Genomic DNA, 24,318 nt, shown 5'->3' on the forward strand with positions numbered 1-24,318 from the left:
TTTCGTAGGCGGGTAGTTACCCGGCCATTCTTGTAATAATTCATGTGAAATATTAATCTTTTTGCGTATGAGATTGTTATTTCCTTCTTTGGGTTCCTTGCTTTATAAACTTATGACTTGCATACTTAGTTTAGATTAGCAATTTTCCAAGTGTTTAGAATAAGTTAACCTGTTGAACGTGGTTGATAATAGGTGTGAAGTTTTGCTTCCTCTTTCGTGATTGTGCGGGTAGAACCGTCACTTGCACTTAGTAGGATGGCAAAACTTTACCCTTATCTGACCTGCGTGTAGGTTTTCCTCATCCTTTGAGGATAAGTTAACCTTTGAACGTGGTTGATAATAGGTGAAGTTTTGTTTCCTCTTTCGTGATTGTGCGGGTAGAACCGTCACTTGCACTTAGTAGGATGGCAAAACTTTACCCTTATCTGACCTGCGTGTAGGTTTTCCTCATCGTTTGAGGATAAGTTAACCTTTGAACGTGGTTGATAATAGGTGTGAAGTTTTGTTTCCTCTTTCGTGATTGTGCGGGTAGAACCGTCACTTGCACTTAGTAGGATGGCAAAACTTTACCCTTATCTGACCTGCGTGTAGGTTTTCCTCATCCTTTTTAAGAATTGTTTTGAACCGTTCGACGCGCGGTTGTCAATAGGTTAGTGTTCAGTTTCCTTTAATGATTCATGCGGATAGACCGGCACTTTCATTTAATGGGATAATTGAACTCTTCCCCTTCAACTGACCTGCGTGAAGGTTTGCCACGTTATTGGGTTCGTGCGGGTAGGACCGCCTTCCCACGCAACGACTTCACGTAATGTGTGCCGTCACCAGTGTTGCATAGTTTAACCGTTCGACGCGCGGTTGTTGATAGGTTATTGTTCAGTTTCCTCATTATGATTCGTGCGGATAGACCGGCACTTTCATTTTTGGGTGGTGAACCTTTTCCCTTCAACTGACCTGCGTGAAGGTTTTTTCACATTATTGGGTTTGTGCGGGTAGGACCGCCTTCCCACGCAACGACTTCACGTAATTATGCGGTGAAAGCCGGCATACTAGTGTTCAGAAAAGTAAAATCATCAGCTTCGATGTTCTTAAAGAGAATCATTTCCATTAGAAGTGGCTCTTGGCCTTTTCTTTACAAATTGGAATTGATTTACATGCAAATTGTGTAAATGAGCTCCCTTCCATGTTGGGATGGGAGTGCCATCGAGCCGATACGCACCTGGTTCGGGGTCTCGTTCTTTACGCAGCATGTAGTCTCGACATTGAAGCTGGAACTTTTATTCGTGTTTTCCCCAGCTGAGGTTCTACACGCACCCGCCTGCTCAACCTTTATTGCGCCACGAGGTGCGCGAGCGTCCCATCTCTGACAAATGCTTCGACCATGTCTTTTACGTCTATGCATTCTTCAGTGTTGTGCCCTTTTGTCTTGTGAAAGTCACAGTATTTGCTCCGATCAGCATCATGACGATGTCGGATTATTGGAGGCTTTGGCCATGGGAGCTCTTCAGTAGCGAATATCTCAGTGACGCTCTTGGTGAGTGGCGTCCATCTGGAGTTCCGGTGCGGATGTACAATATCCCTTCCGCCCAATCGATGTTGCAAGTCGGATGAGGTGTCAAAGTTTACCCTTGACTGCCAAATGCCTAGCTTCCGCTTTTTATTTAATCGGGCGGTGAGGACGTTGTCTTCTCTCGTTTTCTGAGTGTAGAGGTTTGTGCTCTGGGGGAGATCTCTACTGTAACACCCCGACCAAAGGCGGATTATACATCGGGGCGCCACATATTGTTTCATTACTCGTGACACTATTGGGTGTCAATATTTAATAAATACATTTATTCGCGCACGCGCAAGGTAAACACAAGATAACATAAATCATCATAAATCAATATATTATAAATCATAATAATATTCGAACAGCAAAAACTTGTCTTGATACATTTTAATCTAGGTCCAAAATAAAGAAAACTTCCTATGTGTCCACAAGCTCCAAAACAGCTACTGCAAACCTGAACATGTGTTAAAATAAACGTCAAACACTTGCGTGTTGGTGAGAAATCAAGTTTAATACAATACATAGATAACAATAAATCTGCGCGCAACACGTGTATGTCTGGTGTTTAACAAGGGTGCAATCAGATTGTGATCAAGCCTAGATAGATCATAGCTCATAGTTCATAGTTCAATCCGTGCTCCCAATTGAGCACAAAAACGAGAAAACATCTGTGCAAGTGTAAACAAAGAAAACCGTAAACGATAGGTCTCCCGTGTTCATCTAATGGATCCATGAAAACTGCGGAATAGGCCGAACAAAGCGGTTAATGATACACACATACAAATAAACAGCCAAGTAAACGTCCTCAACACATGGGATACTGCGCGACTAAAGCTCATAAACAAGTTTAAAACTCTAAGTTTGTATGAACACATGAACATCCCAAAACATTAAAAGCAAAAAGGGATTAGGTACGAGATTACTCACTTGATAAACGATGCGGTGTAAGATAAAGCAAGAACCAACTTTAAACAAGCACAAGTTAACCTATAAATAAGATTATTGTTTTAATGATTTGTCTTGATTATAAGTTAGCATAAGTAAATTATTATATATAATATATATTACCGGAAAAGCAGGACAGAACAGGGAGGAAGACGGAGGCAGAGAGGGAGGCGGCAGAGAGAGCAAGGAGAACATGAGAGATTAAGTGTTTTGTGTGTGTAGTGTTAGGAAAAATAATACTATTATTTATAGAGAAACCCTAGGGAACACAATCCCTAGAAAAAGGGGAAAAAGATCTCAAAAAGCAAAAGATTCCAAAAGCAAAAGATATCAAAAGATACGGCAGCAGGGAAAAAGAGAAAAAGTTGACAGGGAACAGTAAAAAGGCATGGGCAGTTCAGAAAAAGGTACTGGTCAAGCATGGAAAAAGCAGATCTCAAAAGATAATGTCAGTCACTTTTTCTGCCAACCAATGGGGTTGGTGCGCATGCTGCGCCGAAAGTGGCTTTTCAGACATAAAGCAGATTAGGTCAACAGCACAAAAGATAAGACAACACAAAAGCAAACGGCTAGATTAAACAGAAGAAAACTCAAAGGGTTCAGCGCGAGAAAGCTCGAGCGCACGCGCGAGAGCGAAGGCAGACGCAGAAGGTCAAGAGAGCGCGAGCGCGAAGGCAGACAGAACCAACCTTAACGCGTCGCGGAAAGAACTACATTTCTAAGCGCGCCGCGGGAAGAATCACATTTCTTAGCGCGCCGCGGGAGGAACTAAAATTCCTAGCGCGCCGCGGGAAGAACTATAATTCTTCGCGCGTCGAGGGATGAACTACGATTCTTAGCGCGCTGCGAGAAGAACTACAAATCCTTAGCGCGTCGCGGGAAGAACTACCGTTCTTAGCGCGCTGCGAGAAGAATTACAATTCTTAGCGCGCTGCGAGAAGAGTTCGTCTCGCGTATCGCTGAAACAGGTGGTCTTCACGCAGGATTCCTTGTAAGGGGTCTGGCGCGTGGAGCTGCGCAGACAACCTTAGGCGGGAAGGAACAAAGGACAAGCAAAGAGTTAGAAGAAAAAGAGGGAAACAAGGCGTAAGGGCGGGACGGCGACAAGAAGGAAAAGAAGGCGGAAAGAGAGAAGAAGAGGGACGGGACGGCGGAAAGAAAGAGAGAGAAAGAGGCGGGAAGGAAAATATATATTATTATTAAAAGTAAAATATAAGTATAAATATTAAATCATAAAAGAGAGAGATCGGATCGGAGAAACGGGTACCTGGGTCGGGTCGGATCGGGGCAGATGTCACAGTCTCCCCTACTTTAAGAAATTTCGTCCCGAAATTTATCTCGAAGTAGGTTGCGCAGAGAACAGCTGCGGGTACTTGATCTTCATTTGATCTTCCCTTTCCCATGTAAACTCGGCTCCGCGCTTGGACTCCCAGCGAACTTTCACGATAGGGATACGACTGCGCTTGGTTTGCTTTACCTCGCGATCCATAATCTCAACAGGCTTCTCAACGAAATGCATAGTTTCATCAACTTGAACTTCATCAAGTGGAATGTGAAGGTTCTCGTCAGCTAAACACTTCTTGAGATTGGATACATGGAACGTTGGATGCACATTACTGAGCGCGGGCGGCAGGTCAAGTCTGTAGGCAACTTTTCCTACACGCGCGAGAATCTTGAATGGACCAACATAACGAGGAGCAAGCTTACCTTTCTTCCTAAAGCGGACAACACCCTTCCAGGGCGACACTTTGAGGAGAACAAGATCACCAACTTGAAATTCGAGAGGCTTTCGCCTGCGATCTGCGTAACTCTTCTGTCGGCTTCTGGCAGTCAGCAGATGATCACGGATCTTGGCGATTTTATCGGTTGTCTCTTGAACAAGTTCGGGTCCTGTGATTTGAGCTTCACCCACTTCGCTCCAACAAATCGGGGAGCGGCACTTACGACCGTAAAGTGCTTCAAATGGGGCCATACCGATACTGGAATGATAGCTCTTATTATAAGAGAACTCAATCAAAGGCAGGTGTGAATCCCAATTACCTCCAAAATCAAGAACACAAGATCGGAGCATATCCTCAAGAGTTTGAATAGTTCGCTCAGACTGACCGTCAGTCTGGGGATGATATGCCGTACTCATGTCCAAGCGAGTTCCTAGCGCAGATTGGAGAGATTTCCAAAAGCGAGATATAAAACGGTCATCGCGATCGGATATGATGCTCAAAGGAGTACCATGGCGGCAGACAATTTCCTTGACATAAAGCTGCGCGAGTTGCTCAACACGGTAGTTTTCACGAATGGGCAGAAAGTGAGCAGACTTAGTCAAACGATCCACTATTACCCAAATGCTATCATGTTTGCTTGCTGTCAAAGGTAACTTGGTAATAAAGTCCATCGCTACACATTCCCATTTCCACGTAGGAATTTCTGGTTGTTCGAGCAAACCAGATGGGCGTTGGTGTTCAGCTTTTACCTTAGAACAAGTCAGGCATTTAGCTACGAACACAGCAATATCCTTCTTCATACCGGGCCGCCAATAAGTAGTGCGCAAATCCTTGTACATCTTATCAGCGCCGGGATGAATAGAATACCGAGATTTATGTGCTTCACTCAGGATATCAGCGCGAAGATTCTCATCAAAGGGAATCCAGATGCGATTAAGATAGCAGAGAATTCCACTCAGATTAGGGACAAAGTGCGCTTCCGCGCCACACGCTAACTCGGCGCGAAGGTTACCATTACTGATGGATGCGCGCTGCGCGTCACGAATACGCGATTCAAGGTTGCTTTGAATCGGCGCAAAGTGAAGATGCGTGCGCGGCAAGATACAGTTAAGCTGGCAGGGTTTTCGGCTGAGCGCATCGGCTACCACATTAGCCTTACCAGGATGATACCGGATCTCACAATCGTAATCGCTGATGAGTTCGTTCCATCGGCGTTGCCTCATGTTAAGTTCCTTTTGATCAAAGATATGCTGAAGGCTTTTATGGTCAGTGTAGAGGATACACTTAGTACCATAAAGGTAGTGTCTCCAGATCTTCAAGGCAAAAACAACTGCACCAAGTTCGAGGTCGTGAGTTGTATAATTCTTTTCATGAACCTTAAGTTGCCTTGATGCGTAAGCGATAACCTTGCCTCGTTGCATAAGAACACAACCGAGACCTTGGTTGGAGGCATCGCAGTACACGACAAAATCATCATTACCCTCAGGTAGCGCAAGAACAGGAGCTTCACACAACAAACGCTTGAGCGTTAGAAAGGCTTCTTCTTGCTTCGAGCCCCAAATATATGGTTTACCTTTGTGCGTTAGAGCTGTTAAAGGCAAAGCGATCTTTGAGAAGTTCGAAATAAATCGCCGGTAGTAACCAGCTAAGCCCAGAAAGGAACGGATCTCAGAAGGAGAGGATGGCGTAATCCAGTTCTTGATTGCTTCAATTTTAGATGGGTCGACATGAATACCCATCTTGTTAACAACATGACCAAGAAACTGTACTTCATCAGACCAGAATTCACACTTGGAAAGCTTAGCATAGAGTTGCTCAGCTCTAAGCTTTTGCAATACCAATCGGAGATGTTGCTCATGCTCGGCCTTGGTCTTAGAATACACCAGAACATCATCGATAAACACGATCACGAATTTATCCAAGAAAGGCCTACACACCCGATTCATTAGATCCATGAAAACGGCGGGTGCGTTGGTTAAACCGAAGGACATGACCAAGAATTCAAAATGGCCATAACGAGTTCGAAAAGCAGTCTTCGGAACATCTTCATCGCGGATGCGCAACTGGTGATAGCCAGAGCGGAGATCAATCTTCGAGAAACAAGAGGCACCTTGGAGTTGATCAAAGAGGTCGTCAATACGCGGTAAGGGATACCGGTTTTTAATGGTGAGTTTGTTCAACTCGCGGTAATCAATACACATGCGAAACGATCCATCTTTCTTTTTAACAAACAACACCGGAGCACCCCAGGGCGAAGAGCTAGGGCGGATGAATCCTTTAGCAGTCAACTCTTGAAGTTGGCTTGCCAATTCTTGCATCTCAGCGGGCGCAAGACGGTAAGGAGATTTAGCTACGGGGGAAGCACCAGGGACAAGATCAATACGGAACTCGACTTCACGAGCGGGAGGGATACCAGGAAGATCATCAGGAAAAACTTCAGGAAAATCACGCACAACAGGGATATCGCGAAGCTTCTTCTTTCCTTCATCGGGTTTAACCACATGGGCTAAGAATGCAATACACTTCTTCCGCATGAGTCTTTGGGCTTCGGCGCAAGACATAAGTTTAAGACCGCGGGAGGGTTTTTCGCCGTAGATATGAAGATCACCATTTTCTCGAGGTATGCGAATCAACTTCTTGGCGCAAATAACTTCGGCGCGATTCTTCGAGAGCCCGTCCATACCAATGATAACATCAAAGCTCCCAAGAGGCATGGGGATGAGGTCGATCAGAAAATCGTTTTCGTTAAGGTTAAGCGTGCAATTTTTAATCACAAAGTTAATTAAAACAGTTTCGCCGTTAGCCAATTCAACTGAAAAATCTTCTTTTAAGTTATCGCGCGGTCGCGCAAGCTTCTGCTCGAAGGCGCGAGAGATAAAACTTCGATCGGCGCCAGTATCAAAAAGTACAGAAGCATAAAATCCGTTAAGCAAAAATGTACCATTAACTACGTCATTATTCGCTTGCGCTTGGTGCGCGGTTATGTTAAAAGCTCGTCCACGCGTCACTTGGTTCGAAATCTGGTTCACCGGATTCGCTTGTGTGATTTGCACTTGTAGTCTTGGGCACGCGTTCCGGAAATGACTGGGATCACCGCAGTTATAGCACGATCTGGGTCGTGGGTTTTGGTAGGTTGGTTGTGGATTCTGCGGGTAGACTGGTGGTGTTGGCGCAATTGGGTTGGCGAGAGGGACTCTACAGTATTCGGCAGAGTGACCAACGCGGCCACATCGGTTACATTGCCGACACGGGGTTTGGGTTGGGTGGTGAAGTCTACAGGTTGGGCAAAAGGGTTGATTTCCTGTGTAAGGTTTCTTAGGTGGCGGGGCAGGGAGTGCGGGATTGGTTAAGGCATAGTTATGGACTACAGGAGGTGTTGGGTAGGTTGACAGTGGGTTAGGCGCGTAAACTGGAGGTTGGTAGATGGGTTGCTGGACAATGGGCGGGTTGGTAAGCGCATAGGCCTTGCGCCTGCGCTTGAGGTTGTTACGGTTCGAGGGTTCAGGTTTGGTTTCTGTTGGTTCAGGGGCAGTCTTGGTGAGTTTGGTCTTTTCTGTTCCCCGTAGGAACAGGGTTCCTGCTCTGACATGGTTGTCGCTGAGCACAGCGGCCAACTCGATGGCGTCAGAGAGGGTTACTGGGTTTCTGGCCCATACAGAATCTTGAATTTCCATGGGGAGACCCCCAAGGAATTTCTCTATGGCTCGGCGGGAAGGGGTAACAAGGTGAGGGACAAGCAGGCTTAGTTCATGGAAGCGCGTCGCGTACTCGCGCGCTTCGCCACTGTATTGCTTAAGATTCCAAAATTCTTCCTCCAGGCGCTTAACTTCGTTGGGAGGGCAGAATTCTCGCGTCAGAATTTCCTTGAATTCCTCCCAGAGCATGTTGGAAGCAGTTTCTGCGCCACGCGCATGAGCTACTCCATTCCACCATGTAAGCGCTCTAGATTCCAGGACACTGGAAGCATATAGGGTTCGTCTGTCTGAGGGGCATTGGGTGTGGAGGAAAGTGTTTTCTATTTTCTCAAGCCACTGGAGCATCACGGTGGCTCCTTCAAGACCTGTGAACTTTGGAGGGTTACCCGCGTTAAAGGATTTAATGTTGTAACCAGAGGTGTTGGTATTGTTTTGGCTCAAAGCTTGGGCTATTGCGGCGGCCATTTCCTGGGAACGTTGCTGCGAGCGTCTGCGCGAGGCTTCTCTTCTCTGAAATCGGCGAGATAGCGGAGGCATTCTATAAAAATTTTAATTTTAGTTAATATCTTGGTTTTAGCGCAAAGTATAACCTCGAAAAGCTTGGTTTCGCGGAGTCAGTTACTGTCAAAAGTTAAAGTAAAATAAATGACCCTAAATGCAGACTTAATAAAGGTAACAAATTCGAATCAAGAATCGACAATTCATGTATCACCATGACTTTCCGAATTCCCAATTTAAAATATACGAGCAAACGAGTATTGGAGATTGACGATTCATGTATCACCATGACTTTTCAATCCTCAATATGAAATATACAAGAAAATGAGTATTGGAGGTTGACAATTCATGTATCACCATGACTTTTCAAGTCTCCAACCTCAGAACATAATCGTAAATGGAAATTGAAAATCAACTATTCATGTATCACCATGACTTTTTCGGATTTTCAAACCCAACAAACGAATATGTAAGTAAAATCAATAAAAATCGAAATTCAACAAGAATCGAAATATCGCGAAATAAAACATAAAATCATATACTGCGCAAGCGCGAGCATATTCATAAATAACGAGTAATTAACAATAAGCGCGCAAACATGAGATTTCTCTCATGCGCGAGAAGGGACTCTTAGGTATTCTAGGCCGTTACGTCTAACCACCTATCCTAAAGTCAACGAGCTCTGATACCAATCTGTAACACCCCGACCAAAGGCGGATTATACATCGGGGCGCCACATATTGTTTCATTACTCGTGACACTATTGGGTGTCAATATTTAATAAATACATTTATTCGCGCACGCGCAAGGTAAACACAAGATAACATAAATCATCATAAATCAATATATTATAAATCATAATAATATTCGAACAGCAAAAACTTGTCTTGATACATTTTAATCTAGGTCCAAAATAAAGAAAACTTCCTATGTGTCCACAAGCTCCAAAACAGCTACTGCAAACCTGAACATGTGTTAAAATAAACGTCAAACACTTGCGTGTTGGTGAGAAATCAAGTTTAATACAATACATAGATAACAATAAATCTGCGCGCAACACGTGTATGTCTGGTGTTTAACAAGGGTGCAATCAGATTGTGATCAAGCCTAGATAGATCATAGCTCATAGTTCATAGTTCAATCCGTGCTCCCAATTGAGCACAAAAACGAGAAAACATCTGTGCAAGTGTAAACAAAGAAAACCGTAAACGATAGGTCTCCCGTGTTCATCTAATGGATCCATGAAAACTGCGGAATAGGCCGAACAAAGCGGTTAATGATACACACATACAAATAAATAGCCAAGTAAACGTCCTCAACACATGGGATACTGCGCGACTAAAGCTCATAAACAAGTTTAAGACTCTAAGTTTGTATGAACACATGAACATCCCAAAACATTAAAAGCAAAAAGGGATTAGGTACGAGATTACTCACTTGATAAACGATGCGGTGTAAGATAAAGCAAGAACCAACTTTAAACAAGCACAAGTTAACCTATAAATAAGATTATTGTTTTAATGATTTGTCTTGATTATAAGTTAGCATAAGTAAATTATTATATATAATATATATTACCGGAAAAGCAGGACAGAACAGGGAGGAAGACGGAGGCAGAGAGGGAGGCGGCAGAGAGAGCAAGGAGAACAGGAGAGATTAAGTGTTTTGTGTGTGTAGTGTTAGGAAAAATAATACTATTATTTATAGAGAAACCCTAGGGAACACAATCCCTAGAAAAAGGGGAAAAAGATCTCAAAAAGCAAAAGATTCCAAAAGCAAAAGATATCAAAAGATACGGCAGCAGGGAAAAAGAGAAAAAGTTGACAGGGAACAGTAAAAAGGCATGGGCAGTTCAGAAAAAGGTACTGGTCAAGCATGGAAAAAGCAGATCTCAAAAGATAATGTCAGTCACTTTTTCTGCCAACCAATGGGGTTGGTGCGCATGCTGCGCCGAAAGTGGCTTTTCAGACATAAAGCAGATTAGGTCAACAGCACAAAAGATAAGACAACACAAAAGCAAACGGCTAGATTAAACAGAAGAAAACTCAAAGGGTTCAGCGCGAGAAAGCTCGAGCGCACGCGCGAGAGCGAAGGCAGACGCAGAAGGTCAAGAGAGCGCGAGCGCGAAGGCAGACAGAACCAACCTTAACGCGTCGCGGAAAGAACTACATTTCTAAGCGCGCCGCGGGAAGAATCACATTTCTTAGCGCGCCGCGGGAGGAACTAAAATTCCTAGCGCGCCGCGGGAAGAACTATAATTCTTCGCGCGTCGAGGGATGAACTACGATTCTTAGCGCGCTGCGAGAAGAACTACAAATCCTTAGCGCGTCGCGGGAAGAACTACCGTTCTTAGCGCGCTGCGAGAAGAATTACAATTCTTAGCGCGTTGCGAGAAGAGTTCGTCTCGCGTATCGCTGAAACAGGTGGTCTTCACGCAGGATTCCTTGTAAGGGGTCTGGCGCGTGGAGCTGCGCAGACAACCTTAGGCGGGAAGGAACAAAGGACAAGCAAAGAGTTAGAAGAAAAAGAGGGAAACAAGGCGTAAGGGCGGGACGGCGACAAGAAGGAAAAGAAGGCGGAAAGAGAGAAGAAGAGGGACGGGACGGCGGAAAGAAAGAGAGAGAAAGAGGCGGGAAGGAAAATATATATTATTATTAAAAGTAAAATATAAGTATAAATATTAAATCATAAAAGAGAGAGATCGGATCGGAGAAACGGGTACCTAGGTCGGGTCGGATCGGGGCAGATGTCACATCTACCCAGTTGCTTCTCCGTTTCCGCATAGCGTTTTGCTGCTGTCATGATGGCATCCCATGTGGATGGCATGCCATCTTTACCCGTTAGGGTGCGGATGAGCTCTGGGTCATGCGCGCCCTGGATGAAGGCAGCGCGAACAAGATCTTCGCTGATATTGCCCAAACTTAGCTTCTTTGAGTTGAAGCGAGTGATGAAGTTTGGCAGAGATTCATCTTCTTCTCGTATGCATTTGAGGATTGTCCATTGCTCCTCGGTATACTTCCGTTGCTGGCTGAAGTGTTGGCTAAACTTCTGCTGGAAGTCTGCCCAGTCGTAGATGTGGTTGACCGGTAGACGATCAAACCAAGCTCTAGCAGCCCCAACAAGCGTCATTTGGAACATGTAGCACCACGTGGGTTCCGTCCAATTGCTGACGGTTGCCCCCGCTATGAACCTGTTCAAATGATCGTCTGGATCGGATATACCGTCATATGTGCCTATGTTAGGCATTTGTTTGGCACTCTTTGGGGCGATTGCTTCCGCAATGTCCCTTGCAAACTTGGACGTTCCTGCATTTGTAATGTTTGGTCTGAACGTTTTGGAGAAGTCTCGTGGACTTCCACCTGTGCTTTTTGGTTTGAAGGCTTGTCCAAAATGCCTTTTCGGTTGGGATTCCATTTCCTTACGCTTCCCTTTTGCCCCATGGCGAGGGTTCGCGTCGGAGTCGGATTCCTCCGAGTCATCCTCCCAGTATTCGAATTCGTCGGCCTGTTGTATGGAACGCAAGCGTTCGTCCAACTCAGCCTGGAATTCCTTTTGTCGTGCCTCCGCCCATGCCTTAACTTCATCGAGAGTTTGGCGGGGGAGTCTTCGTTTCTCAAACTGGGTATCAGTGGATCCCAGTAGGCGATCATTTACTGCACTTGCCCCAGCTTGAGTAGCTGGGGTAGTGTTCGTAAAATTTACTTCACTTGCCCCGGCTTGGGTAACCGGGGTAGTGTTTGTAAAAACTGTGTTTGCGGTATTCACCCCAGTAGCTGGGGTTGTGGTTACCGGAATTTCTCTAACCATCTTTGTAGAAGTTTGAAAAAACTTGAGAGATAAAGTTCTAGCTTTATGCACGGATGGCGCCAATGAAGAAACACTAACCGGACCCCGGGCAGATTACTGGTAACCTGGGGGTTAGATAGATGTTTCCCACGAGGGGTTAGACCCTTGGAAGATGGTTCTTCTGATAACCTGCAAAACAGACACCGTGAGCTCGTCACTGAGAAGGGGGGGTTCCTCCTTGTGACCACCCTCCGGCGTGAGAATCAGACTAGATTGCTCTTTAAATATAAAAGTATATTAAGAGATTGCTAGAGCAGATATCAGGTATAATATGATGATAATGTAGTAAGATATGATAAGATGAGATGGTCATACCATTTGTGGTATTTATAGCCGAAGGTAGGTTTCCAAAGAGGTATGGCCGGCTGCAACAGTGTTCCTGTTCCACCAACAGTAGCCTACGCACGTGCCCTGCTGGTAGTTGGTGGGTAGGTAGCGGCTGATAGCGACCAGGCCTGCTGTATACTAATCCTGTTCCACCAACTGACGGCTACGCACGTGGTATGGCAGTAGTTGGTGAGTAGGCAGCGGCTAATAGTGACATACAGTGCAGGAGCATGCTGCTCGCCATACTGTTGTCAATAAGCTGTCGTATCTTTAGTCAGATCTTTTTCCCATACCTAGTCAGGTACAGTACAGAAGATCTTCCTGTATCGTACGGACTGGCTTATTTGGGCGGGAGTATTCCCCCTCCCGCCCTTGTGCGGGATAGTTCCCGGCTTCGCTCATTCCTTCAGGTGACACTGAGTGAGAGCTAAGTGCCTTGTGCGTGTAGCCCTGCTGCGCGGGTGGCCTTCCCTGATGGCTTGTATCCGAGGCTGCGGGGACAGGCGGAGTCCTTCACCATCGGGAGGCATTTCCTGCGGGACCAGCTTGCGTACTGCGCGTAAGGACGTCACGTCTCTGAGCATGGTTGGTCCTGCGGATCCAGTTGGTTTCTGCGCAGACGTCCCTCTTCAAGGTGAGTCTTGCGGGTCCAACTAGGCTCTGCTGGGACCTACCTCTTCAGGTTTAAAAGGATTTTGATTATGATCAAATTAGTTAGTCATGGAGTAAAGATAATATTTGCATAAGGTATCTTTGTTTTCTTTATATTGACTTTTAGGGTTGGTGTTAGTAGGTTTCTCATTGGAGTTTCACCTCACTAATTGTTGTTTCTGCTTGCAAGTTTGGTGTTGCCATATGCATTGTGTTTTCATTGGGTATTTTAACATTAACTTTGACTTTTAGGCATTTGTGTTTCTAGCTTATTAAAGTAATAAAGTGTTTTGTGTTTCATTTGACAGAGTCTACAGATTATGTTAGTGTCTAAAGGTTGCACATTACAGTTGGATGGTTAGGATTAAGTTTACCTTTACTGGTATTGGCTTATGTGTTTTGTTTGTATTGAATAATATATGTAAATATCTTATATTTTGTAAAATGTATGTACTTGTCATCTCTGGACATAAATGTTCCAGATGAAAGCACTCCACTGCTTGTGGTGATGTGCACGGTCAGGTACTTTAAAGATTAAAACTTTGTTATCGTTTTTTTATTGTCTCCTATTAATTGACTTTGTATGGTTGCAGTTTTTTGATCTTTTAAATATCTTTGAGCTCAATGGTCTTTCTTCAGAAGGAAATCCCTATTTGTCTAATGGTGGCTTTGTTGACCGTGATATATTCTGTGGAGGTTATACTAACATTGTTTGCATTCAAGTGTATGTGTCCATCAGGTAATATGGTTACATAGTTTTCCGTCTTTACTCTTTGGCTGTTTACAATTTTGCCATTTAATTATCTGGTTTTATTTCTTGATTTGTTCTAGCTATACATCTTTCGCATTGTAATCATGAGAGTAAAAGCATGAACAAGAATTATGGGTTTGAGGGTGAGGTGCGGTCTAAATTGAGTGATAAATTTGTAGAGCTATTTGCAGAAGTTTTTTGTTATTTACCGTTGGCTCAAGTTACAAATGAGAAGATATTTGTTGTTCATGGTGGACTTTCTAGCACTGATGGAGTAAATCTCTCTGACATTAGATCAATTGATCGGTTTTGCAAGCCCCCAGAGAAAGGTATTTTGTTTACTTTGTGTTTTTTGTTTGGTTATAAAATTTGATTTTTTTTTAATTACGTTTTGTTTCAGGGTTGATGTGTGAGATATTATGGAGTAATCCTCAACCGAACCTGTTAAGAGGAGCGAGCAAGCATGGTGTATGTCTTTTATTTGATTTTGGTGATGCAGATGGAAACAATGGTGCTTTTATTCGATTTGAAGCCCCCACCATGGAGCCCAAGATTGTCACATTTTTTGTAGTGGTTAGTTCTTTTTACAATCACATTGCTTCTTTATCTGCATTTTCTATATTAATATTTTTTTGAACTCTGTAATAAATATATACTTTTTTTAAATGTTAAACCGACAATCTCAGTCATTGTAATCAATGCCCGATTCGCTTGGCAACGATTTAATGGCACACTAGCAAGTCTATAGTTTGTATATGGTTTGTTATGGTTTGATTGATAACTATCACATGCGTTTATTTGCGTATTTAACATTTATCATTTATTATTTATTTATTATATATTATAGTTGTGTCAAAATTGGTGATCATCTCACTCAGCATGTGTTGTTGACAAACTCTTTATTGTCTTCGCATTTGCAGGTTGCTTTGAATTTGAAGTTTGACATGAAAATGACACGTAGACAAGACTTTTGGTTTTTAATGAAGACAAGCATTACTTATGTTTACATTTACTTATTTGAATTGTGTTTGTAATTTGTGTACTCTTTGAAATAAAATAATCAAATAGATATTGTCACATTTTACTTGATAGTATCTTCGAGCTGTGAGCAATTGGTTTGCACCCCGGCATTTCCTCCTTAGGTTGGGGTGTGACAAAAACCTATAGCTTAAACCGATTTATTTTATTTATTGGGTATTTAACAAAAAAAGAGTCTAAAAAAAGAGTATAACATAGCCAACAAAACTAACAACACGCTGCATTGCACACAAATCATTTAATTTAATAGTTTAAAGTAATTTTATAATATTTCTTATTTTTTATATATCTTTCGTTTCCTGATATATCAATTTTATCATGAAGCTTTATCTTTTTTATTAGTTTACCATAACAGCGATAACTTCCATACAATGATTATAATTAATTTTTGTTATTGTTTGCTATCAGTTTGGTTTTGTTAACATTCGACTATAGGACACCCTTAATTATTCGGTAACCTTGTTTTGTTTATTGTTTAACTTTGTTTATTGCTACATTAACTTTATGTTTGCGGATTGCTATCACAACCCAAAAAAAAATATATAAGAGCTCATTTTTTAATACTCGTTCGGGGCACCTGTCTTGAAGATGGCCATAAACAGATCCAAGGACTGAAAAACTCTGAACCCATAAAAAATAATTTCTAGCTCCGCCACCGGTGATTGATAATTTAATATTTATGTTTCAGTTTATTGCACTGAAACAAGGTTTGAAAGTAAGTGTCAATTTTAATGTTAAATTATCACTCATTTGACACGTTTAATTAATGTTGTTAGGGATTCAGGTATTGCAAATCACACACAAACACAATAATACTGTAAGAGAAAATAATAAACGAAGATAAACACGCGAGATTTACGTGGTTCGGTCGGCTGACCTACATCCACGGGCTGCAACCAGGATACTTTATTATTGCCTCTGCCTCACTCATGATGAGGATATTACAAGTACACAATGAATATATAGAGATCATGCTAGGGTTCACAACTTACTATCCAAGAAAACTAATAATGAGCTTTAATTAAAAAAACGGGTCAGGCCTACCACTAGTCTTCAATTTAATTAGTCTGCCACAAAATATGTCTTCTAACCCGGGCCCAATTAAGCCTCCATAAATCCAACAATCTCCCACTTGGAGGCTTGATAATCTTCGAACTGCCTACCAATGATTGCTTGTACCTCTTGTAATCTTCCTCGTCTTCCTGGTTGCATCTGCCTTCTCATCGGTTAACCTGAAGGCCCGTTAAAGCTCCCCCGAGCTCCAACACCTCAGTCATGGCTACAACTGCCACTGACTCATCCTCTGTCCCTACCGACTCCCACTTACACGAACTGCCGGATCCTGGAATACCCTGGGAACAAACAACACTCTCCATATTAAGCAGGTAATCTTCTGGAGAGACTTTAACCGCTGAAATACCGGTTCTCTTAACCACTGTCTAGTAACTTTGGCTAAAGCTTTGACTGGTCGACTGCTAGTGCTCCCACTGCCACGAAAACCTCTGAATGGTTTCTATGCACCTTTTCTAGCACGTTCAACCTAAATCTGACCTGTGGATCTAGGTTTATCTCCTGCAAAACAAACCTTCTTCTGCCCACTAGACTCTGGCCTTCTTCTGAACTGGGTCGGTCACTTCCTCAAACGATATACTGACCATATACAACGAACCCCTCCTTCTTCCTCGAGCTATGACAAGATTTCCCTTAACAACTTTCCACTGCCCGTTCCCAAATTTAACCTTATGCCCCTGTTCATCCAACTGCCCAACAACAATCAACTTTTTCTTTAAGCTTGGAATCACTCTGACATCCTTCAAGGTCCATGAACCGGCTGAAGTAACTAAATGCATATCACCCATGCCCGTAACATCAAGAACATCATTGTTTGCCAGTCTAACCTTACCAAAATCACCTTCCTTCAAATTCTGCAATGATTCACTACTGTGGGTAGCATGAAATGAAGCACCAGAATCCATGACCCAAGAATCAACATTACCCTCAACAATAAGAACTAAAGCCTCATCCTCCGAGTTTTCTTCTGCAGTGTTGACTTCTTTCTTTTCATTCTTTTCATTCGAACACTGATTCCTAAAGTGTCCCGTCTCGTTACAGTTCCAACATACCACATCCTTCCGAGTCCTTGACTGACTCCTTTTCCTGTTCCCGCTCCCACTACCTCTGTTATTTTTTCTTCCCCTGCCAACATGCATTAAATCACTCGATGATTCACCTGAATTTCTTCGTCTGACGTCTTCGCCTAGAATAAGATCCCGAATCCCATCAAAAGTGAACTCACTGGTAGAACTAGTAATCGCTGTAACAGTTCTCGACCAGCTATCAGGCAAGGATGATAACAGTAGTAGAGCCTGAACCTCATCCTCGAATTTTATACTAACTGACTCAAGTCTTGACAAAATCGAGTTAAAGTTGTTGATGTGCACCGTAACTGAACTTCCTTCTTTCATCTTCGTATTCACCAATTCACGAATCAGGAAAACCTTATTAGCTGCCGAAGGCTTCTCATACATATTAGACAAAGCATTCATTATCCCACGAGCTGTGGTTTCCTTCAAGATGTTGAACGCAACATCCTTCAATAACGACAATCTAATAACTGCCTTGGCTTTCTTATCCAAAGTTTCCCACTCATCTGGTTGTATCTTCTCCGGTCTTTCACCCAATACCATGTCCAAATCCTTCTGAACCAACAAATCCTCCATTTGTATTTTCCATCAACCAAAGTCTTTACCATCAAACTTCTCAATCTGAAGTTTCCCACTCTCAGCCATTAACTCAAACTAAGAATTCCCAACTTTGGATCTAGGTAACAATATCAAGAAAAACTCGGACAAACAAAATAACCCCAATAACCACAATAAAACCACTCGGCTAAACTGCCTGATAAACGCCAAAACCTGATAACCAAAAAAACCCGAAGCAAGCTCACGAACCAACCACAAACTTATCAATAATCAGAAACTGAAACGAACTAAAAAAACACAGACCTGTTTCTCTGGCTTCTTTCTGATCAAGAACGGTTTAAAACAAAGCAAAAAATTGCTTTCATCTTGTGGATCGACATTCACTTGCTCACCATAAAAAAAAACCTAGTGTTTTTTTTCTTTGGAATGCTTGGTTAACAACACAACAAAAACTTTGTTGACTCCTTTTTCTTTATTTTACTTGACGGTGGTTGCATTCACAAAAGAAAGAAAAAGGAAAACCAATTTCAATACCTACTTTTGTAAATGCAGTGGGGTTGTTGTGGACTTCCAAACTTCCGTCCAGCAATCTGGGCTTCAAGTTTTAATAGACGACTGCCTACCAAAAACTTAACCCTAGTTTGATCTAGATAGTTTCTCTTGTGATCGTGTTCTATGGTGTGTAACAGTAACCTTGGCTCTGATACCACTTGTTAGGGATTCGGGTATTGCAAATCACACACAAACACAATAATACTGCAAGAGAAAATAATAAACGAAGATGAGCATGCGAGATTTACGTGGTTCGGTCTGCTGACCTACATCCATAGGCTGCAACCAGGATACTTTATTATTGCCCCTGCCTCACTCGTGATGAGGATATTACAAGAAAACTAATAATGAACTTTAATTAAATAAAGGAGCCAGGCCTACTACTAGTCTTCAATTTAATTAGTCTGCCACAAAATATGTCTTCTAACCCGGGCCCAATTAAGTCTCCATAAACCCAACAAATGCTTCGACTCAAAATCTTTAATAAAAATTAAACAATTAACGTAATAAACTTTTGTAAAATATTACACAAATAAGAAAACTAACATATGTACTATAAACTATATCAAAAAAAGGATTGATAAACTAACATAAACAAGTATAACGTAGCAGATTATTGCCGTCGTAGCATCGCGCGAGTTTGATACTAGCGTACGATAAACTATATCACGAGATGATTAATAAACTAACATAAATAAATACCATTTTGCAGATTGTTACCGCCGCAGCATCGCGCAGGTTTAATACTTGTACTATTAAACGGGGATTATTAAAATTAATTCGAAATTATATAGAGCAAAATCCAATACCAAATACGATATAATAACATCCCAAAATAAGGATATTATTACGGCGGGGAAAAAGGTTGAAACAAGATTACAATTACATCATCATAATATTACACCAAACAACATTGTTATGTTATGTTATGTTGCAGAAACATGAGTATATTTATTTGGGTCGGTCTAAAATCTATATCCCATTAAAACCCAATTCCCAAATCCCTAAATCCAATTAGGGCACTGATCTTCGATTAATTGAAGATGGAGGCTGATGGGTTTTTGTCTGCAGCAGAAAAGCAAACAATGGTGTCCACTTTTCTTGAAATTACTTCCGGAAATACCCCTGATACTGCGCACCAGTTCTTGCAGGTCAAGATTTGATTTTTATTGCTTAATTGCTTGATTTGAGGTTTTTGTGTGATTGGATGAACTGCATTTAGTAGGTGTTGAATTTGAAAATTAGGGATTGTTGATTGTGTGTGATTTATTTTCAATTTTTTCAATTTTTCTGCTTTGCTTTGGAAGTGTTAAATTGTTATTATTATGATGTAAAAACCAAGTTTTTTCATAGGGTTTTTTGATGCCGGTTCTCGTGTGATTGGTTTGATGTTCGGTTCTCGTGTGATGGCTGTGTGAAAGTAAAGATTTTTATCATGTAAAAATTCAAGATTTTGCATATCAATTTTCCGTGTCGGTTCTCATGTGATCGGTTTGATGTATGGTTCTCGTGTGATGGTTGTGCGAAAGTAAAGATTTTTATCATGTAAAAATTCAAGGTCGGTTCTTGTGTAATAGGTTTAATGTTCGGTTCTCGTGTGATGGTTGTGTGTAAGAGGGTGTTTGGGATTCCTTATTTTACCTCCTTATAACTTTTCATTAAGTTAATAAGTTACAACATTGTAACTTAATTGAACTTTTCCTCTCACAATACAAGCAATCCCAAACACCTTATTAATTTGTTAAAAGTTCCCAAACACCCCCTAAGTAAAGATTTTTTGTAATTTGAATTGAGAATAGTTGCTTTGATCTATGCTGGGAAAGATAGATACATTTTGGGTTTTTTAAGGGTCGAATAGAAGATACTTTGTAAGTGCTAAAAATAGTTATTTGCTGGTTTGAATTTGTAACATTTTCGTATGTATGTTTGGGCTTGAATAAGCCAAGGTTTGCCTCTAGAAAGATTAAAAAAATTCCTTTTTTTTTAGTTTTAACTATTTAAGATTGTTGGAGACTTGGATCTTGATGCCATACACGTCTAACTTTTAGTTGCAACGATGATGATTGTGGATGATTTGTTATTTTAATATTTATTTAAGTAAAAATCATAAATTTCTTGTTTTGAAATTTGAACTCAATATAGAAGGTAAGCTTAGCTGCTATTTAAGTTTGTTTATATGACAAATACTACTCAGAAATGATATAATCATTATATTACATTTGTACCATGGTGATTTTATGTCATTATGTGTATGTGTATAATGCTATCATCTATAAAGTTTTACACTTTTCGGTATTGCTGATATTTTTTTTATATTCAGGCGACAGGCTGGCAGCTCGAAGAAGCGATTCAACTTTTTTATGTACACATGGAGTCCGGTGGTCTTCCACCACAAGAAAATGAGGCGTTAGCGTCCGATCAAAAGTTAGGGTAAGCAAGTTTAAAGTTTCTGATAAATGATAATATTACATGTTGGGCAGTTTTTTTTTTACTTGGTTGTTTTCTTACACCAGAGTGGCGGCAAGTGAACCGGAAATCAAGAATGTTATAGAGAATGATGCAAGTGAGGTTCGTGCGCCTCTACCGGTTAAAAGAGATGTTCTATATGACACATCAATCCACCACAGGTGCACTACTTTGCTTGTTTTGACTTTTGGTTTATGTTATATTGTTTTAATAATTTTTTGTCGTTATTCGGTTGCATGACACTGCACGTGTTATATTATATCTACGTCAACTTTAATTACTTGTGGGACTTATTAAATATTATTACCAAATGAAATCATATGGTGATGAATGAAGGGGTGGTTAGTGGTACAGTCAACAGTGAGTTTTCTGGAAACTGGTTCTCATTGTAACCAAAATTTTTTTTAAAAAATTTGGGTGATTTGCTAATCATCACAAATTCTATTGAAAGAAAACGAGCGTAGAAAATAGCATTTCGACTTTATTTTTGTGACGGTTTTTGACCATCCGAAGAAGCAAAATTTGGGTTGGTAATCTTCTTGTGTAGGTTTTTGGAGTTTTATAAATACGTTCTATATTAAGAATATGCTATCAACTTCTCAACTTTAACAAGATTGTGGTATCAAAACCTTCTTAAAATTAAAAAAAAAGTTTGTGATTTTGTACCAAGTGCCAATTCATTAAATAAGTTATGAAACCACACATGGAGCTTAATGCATGCATGAGTTAATGATTTTTTGTAGAGTTTGTTTATTATATTATTTCATCATGTTTTTTTTTTTCTTTTTGTTACTTATTCAGAGTATCAAGATTTGGAGTTTCTTCACATGAACCTCGTCCAGTGGTTCCCTTTCGCAACTTTGAAGAGGAATTGAAACAACCCGGAGTTTGGGGAGCGACCAAAGGCTCCACATCAGCACCGAAAGCTCCTCAAGAGAATCTTGCTTCCTTGTACCGTCCTCCTTTCGCTTTGATGTTCCAAGGACCATTTGAGAAGGTAATATTTGATTAAGTAATCTTCGTAGTTCTTGTAATTTATGCTTCTAGTATTTGTCACAAAATTAATGACCTTTTTGAGAAGAAAAAAAGTTCATATTTTTCATTTTTACAACTTCAAGTAGCCGAAGCACATCCAAACACTATTTTCTACATCCCCTTTGTCTCATTACCTCAAATACTTGGTTTATATAGAGAATAGTGAGCTTGAATTTTAATATAAATTTTTTTTATGTTTAAGGTGTAAGTCTATCTTTTGTTGGCGATTATATTTCCTAGTTATGAAAAATTATTTATTTATTTTTTGCTACATTTTTAGGCGAAAGAAGCTGCTAACAAGCATGACAGGTGGCTCATAGTGAACGTGCAATCTACCCGTGAATTTAGCTCACATATGGTATATATTTTACTTACTGTTCAGCAAGATATGCTACACATTACATAGATGCAGTCACTAAATGCTTTTTGTATAATTATTATTATTCAGCTTAACCGTGATACTTGGGCCAATGAAGCTGTATCTCAAACTATCAGCTCTAATTTCATCTTCTGGCAGGTTTGTAACTTCCTAACTCATGCCTAAAAAGGTTGGATTGGGTTGACCCGAAACACTTTTTGTCCCAACTTATATATTTTTTATGATTAATTAATGTCTCAACTGTAAAATATTATTAAATGGATATTAAAACCGTGTTACATATAGGTTTTTGATGATGTTGAAGAGGGAAGCAAGATAGTGACATACTACAAATTGGATACGATTCCCGTTACTCTCGTAATTGACCCGATCACGGGTCAACGAATGCGGTTATGGCGCGGAATGATCCAACCCGAAAGTTTATTGGAGGTAAATAATGGCATTATTTTTTTAATTATTATTCACTTGTTTATCGATAGTTATTCATATTAGGTTAATATTTTTGCTATTATAGGATTTGCTACAATTTTTGGATGCTAGCCCGAAGGATCATCATCTTCGCTTGTCGCAAAAACGTCCAAAAGAGAGCTCTCACTCTTTGCCTCCCAAAATCGTGGGTCCGACACCTATATTAAATATATTATAATTTATTAGTTTTTGTAATTTTTGGTATATAATTTATGGGGATGTTGTGAATGCAGATGAAATAAATGAAGATGAAGAAATGAAACTGGCGTGCGCGCTATCAATGGAAGGTGTCGTTGAAGGGGCTTTTAATTTTGTGGGTGATATTTATGAGGCCCCGAAGGAGGAAAAGCGTTGTTACCCACCGTTACCTGAAGAGCCGGAAAGTGGCGGGAGCTTGGTTTGTAGGGTCAGGATCCGCCTCCCGGATGGACGTAGGGTTCAAAGGAATTTCTTCCGGTCTGATCCGATTCAGGTAATATATAACTTTAGTTGACGCGTTTAAAAAACGTTAAAACCAACCGAAGCGCACTCAACTCGGCCGGTTTGAGAACCAAGTGGTTCGCTGTTCACAGTTTGGCAGTTTTAACGGTTTGAAACTTGGAACTTGGTCGTATAAAATTGAATTAGCCGTTTAACTTCTATTATTCTTATAATTTTTAACTTAAATCGTTTATTTTATTATTATTAGTGGTTCTTATTTTTAAAATTCTTACTTCTTACATACAAATGTGTATGTTATGTACATAAAAAAACCATTAAACTAATTTGTTCATATGTTTTTTTTTAACTTTTAGACGTTTACCAACACATATGTATGTTATGTATAGGTCATCTAACTTACACATGAATTACACTTGTGTATTCTATAAATAAACCAAATTTGTTTGTATTTTCTTGAATTTCAAAAGTGACGAATAAACACGCCTAGGTGGCATAAATGGGCATGCTGGGTAACATGTTAACACGAGTAATTTTGTTTTGTTAAGTTTGTTTTCTATCAATAAATTTCGTGTTTAATTGTAATTATGAACAACAATATTTACATTAATATTTAATCTTTGAATAAAGAAACATAATAGATTGCATGCAGCATACATAAAGTACGCTTTGGGTGACGTTTGACCGTTTTTTTTAGCTAAATTTTGATTTAATTGTGTTTTTCAGTTGTTGTGGTCATTCTGTTATGCAAACTGTGGCGATGAGAAGCCGTTCCGGTTGACTCATGCGATTCCGGGGGCTGTGAAAGATTTGGATTATGACAGCAAGTTAACATTTGAGGAATCTGGTGTGGCAAATTCCATGATTTCGGTTACTTGGTTGTGAAGTTCGACTGCGGTTTGAGTGTCGATGCAATCTGTGTTTTGTACCTGCAAATGTTGTGTTTATGCTTTTGGATCTTTTTTTAAGTATGTGTATAGACTAGTTGTGTGACTAGTTATGACAGAGTTGGAAATGTTTTAAGTTATGAACCTTTTTTAGATGTCTTGCCTTTGTTGCGGTTAAGGTTGATGTTTATTTGTTCGCTTACTAATCAAGATTGGATTGCCATAAAGGCGATACGGTTATGATTAGGTTGTGGTTTTCTTTTATTAGCCGGACCGTCTTGGAGCAACTGTGTACAAACGTGGGAGCCTAGTGCACCGGGTTTCAAAATAAGTGCGGAAAAATCCATCATCCTTCATCAATCCATTCACG

General features: G+C 40.8%; 1 protein-coding gene and 1 pseudogene across 1 annotated transcript; both read left to right on the forward strand.

Moving 5' to 3' along the window:
• Window positions 1-13,721: 13,721 nt before the first annotated feature.
• Window positions 13,722-15,017, forward strand: LOC143596308 (serine/threonine-protein phosphatase 5-like; annotated as a pseudogene).
• A 4,287-nt stretch (window positions 15,018-19,304) lies between these two features.
• On the forward strand, window positions 19,305-24,094 carry LOC143596310 (plant UBX domain-containing protein 7-like). The gene is made up of 10 exons (XM_077075113.1): window positions 19,305-19,426; window positions 20,596-20,705; window positions 20,789-20,902; window positions 21,543-21,738; window positions 22,057-22,134; window positions 22,225-22,293; window positions 22,441-22,584; window positions 22,670-22,772; window positions 22,857-23,095; window positions 23,788-24,094. The coding sequence occupies exons 1-10, from the start codon at window positions 19,319-19,321 to the stop codon at window positions 23,944-23,946; spliced, it is 1,320 nt and encodes a 439-aa protein (XP_076931228.1). The 5' UTR covers window positions 19,305-19,318; the 3' UTR covers window positions 23,947-24,094.
• The last annotated feature ends 224 nt before the right edge of the window (window positions 24,095-24,318 follow it).

Source organism: Bidens hawaiensis, unplaced genomic scaffold (assembly GCF_021521415.1).
Source record: "Bidens hawaiensis isolate Kalapana, Puna unplaced genomic scaffold, B.hawaiensis_p1.1 tig00046221_1, whole genome shotgun sequence".
Lineage (NCBI taxonomy): Eukaryota > Viridiplantae > Streptophyta > Magnoliopsida > Asterales > Asteraceae > Bidens > Bidens hawaiensis.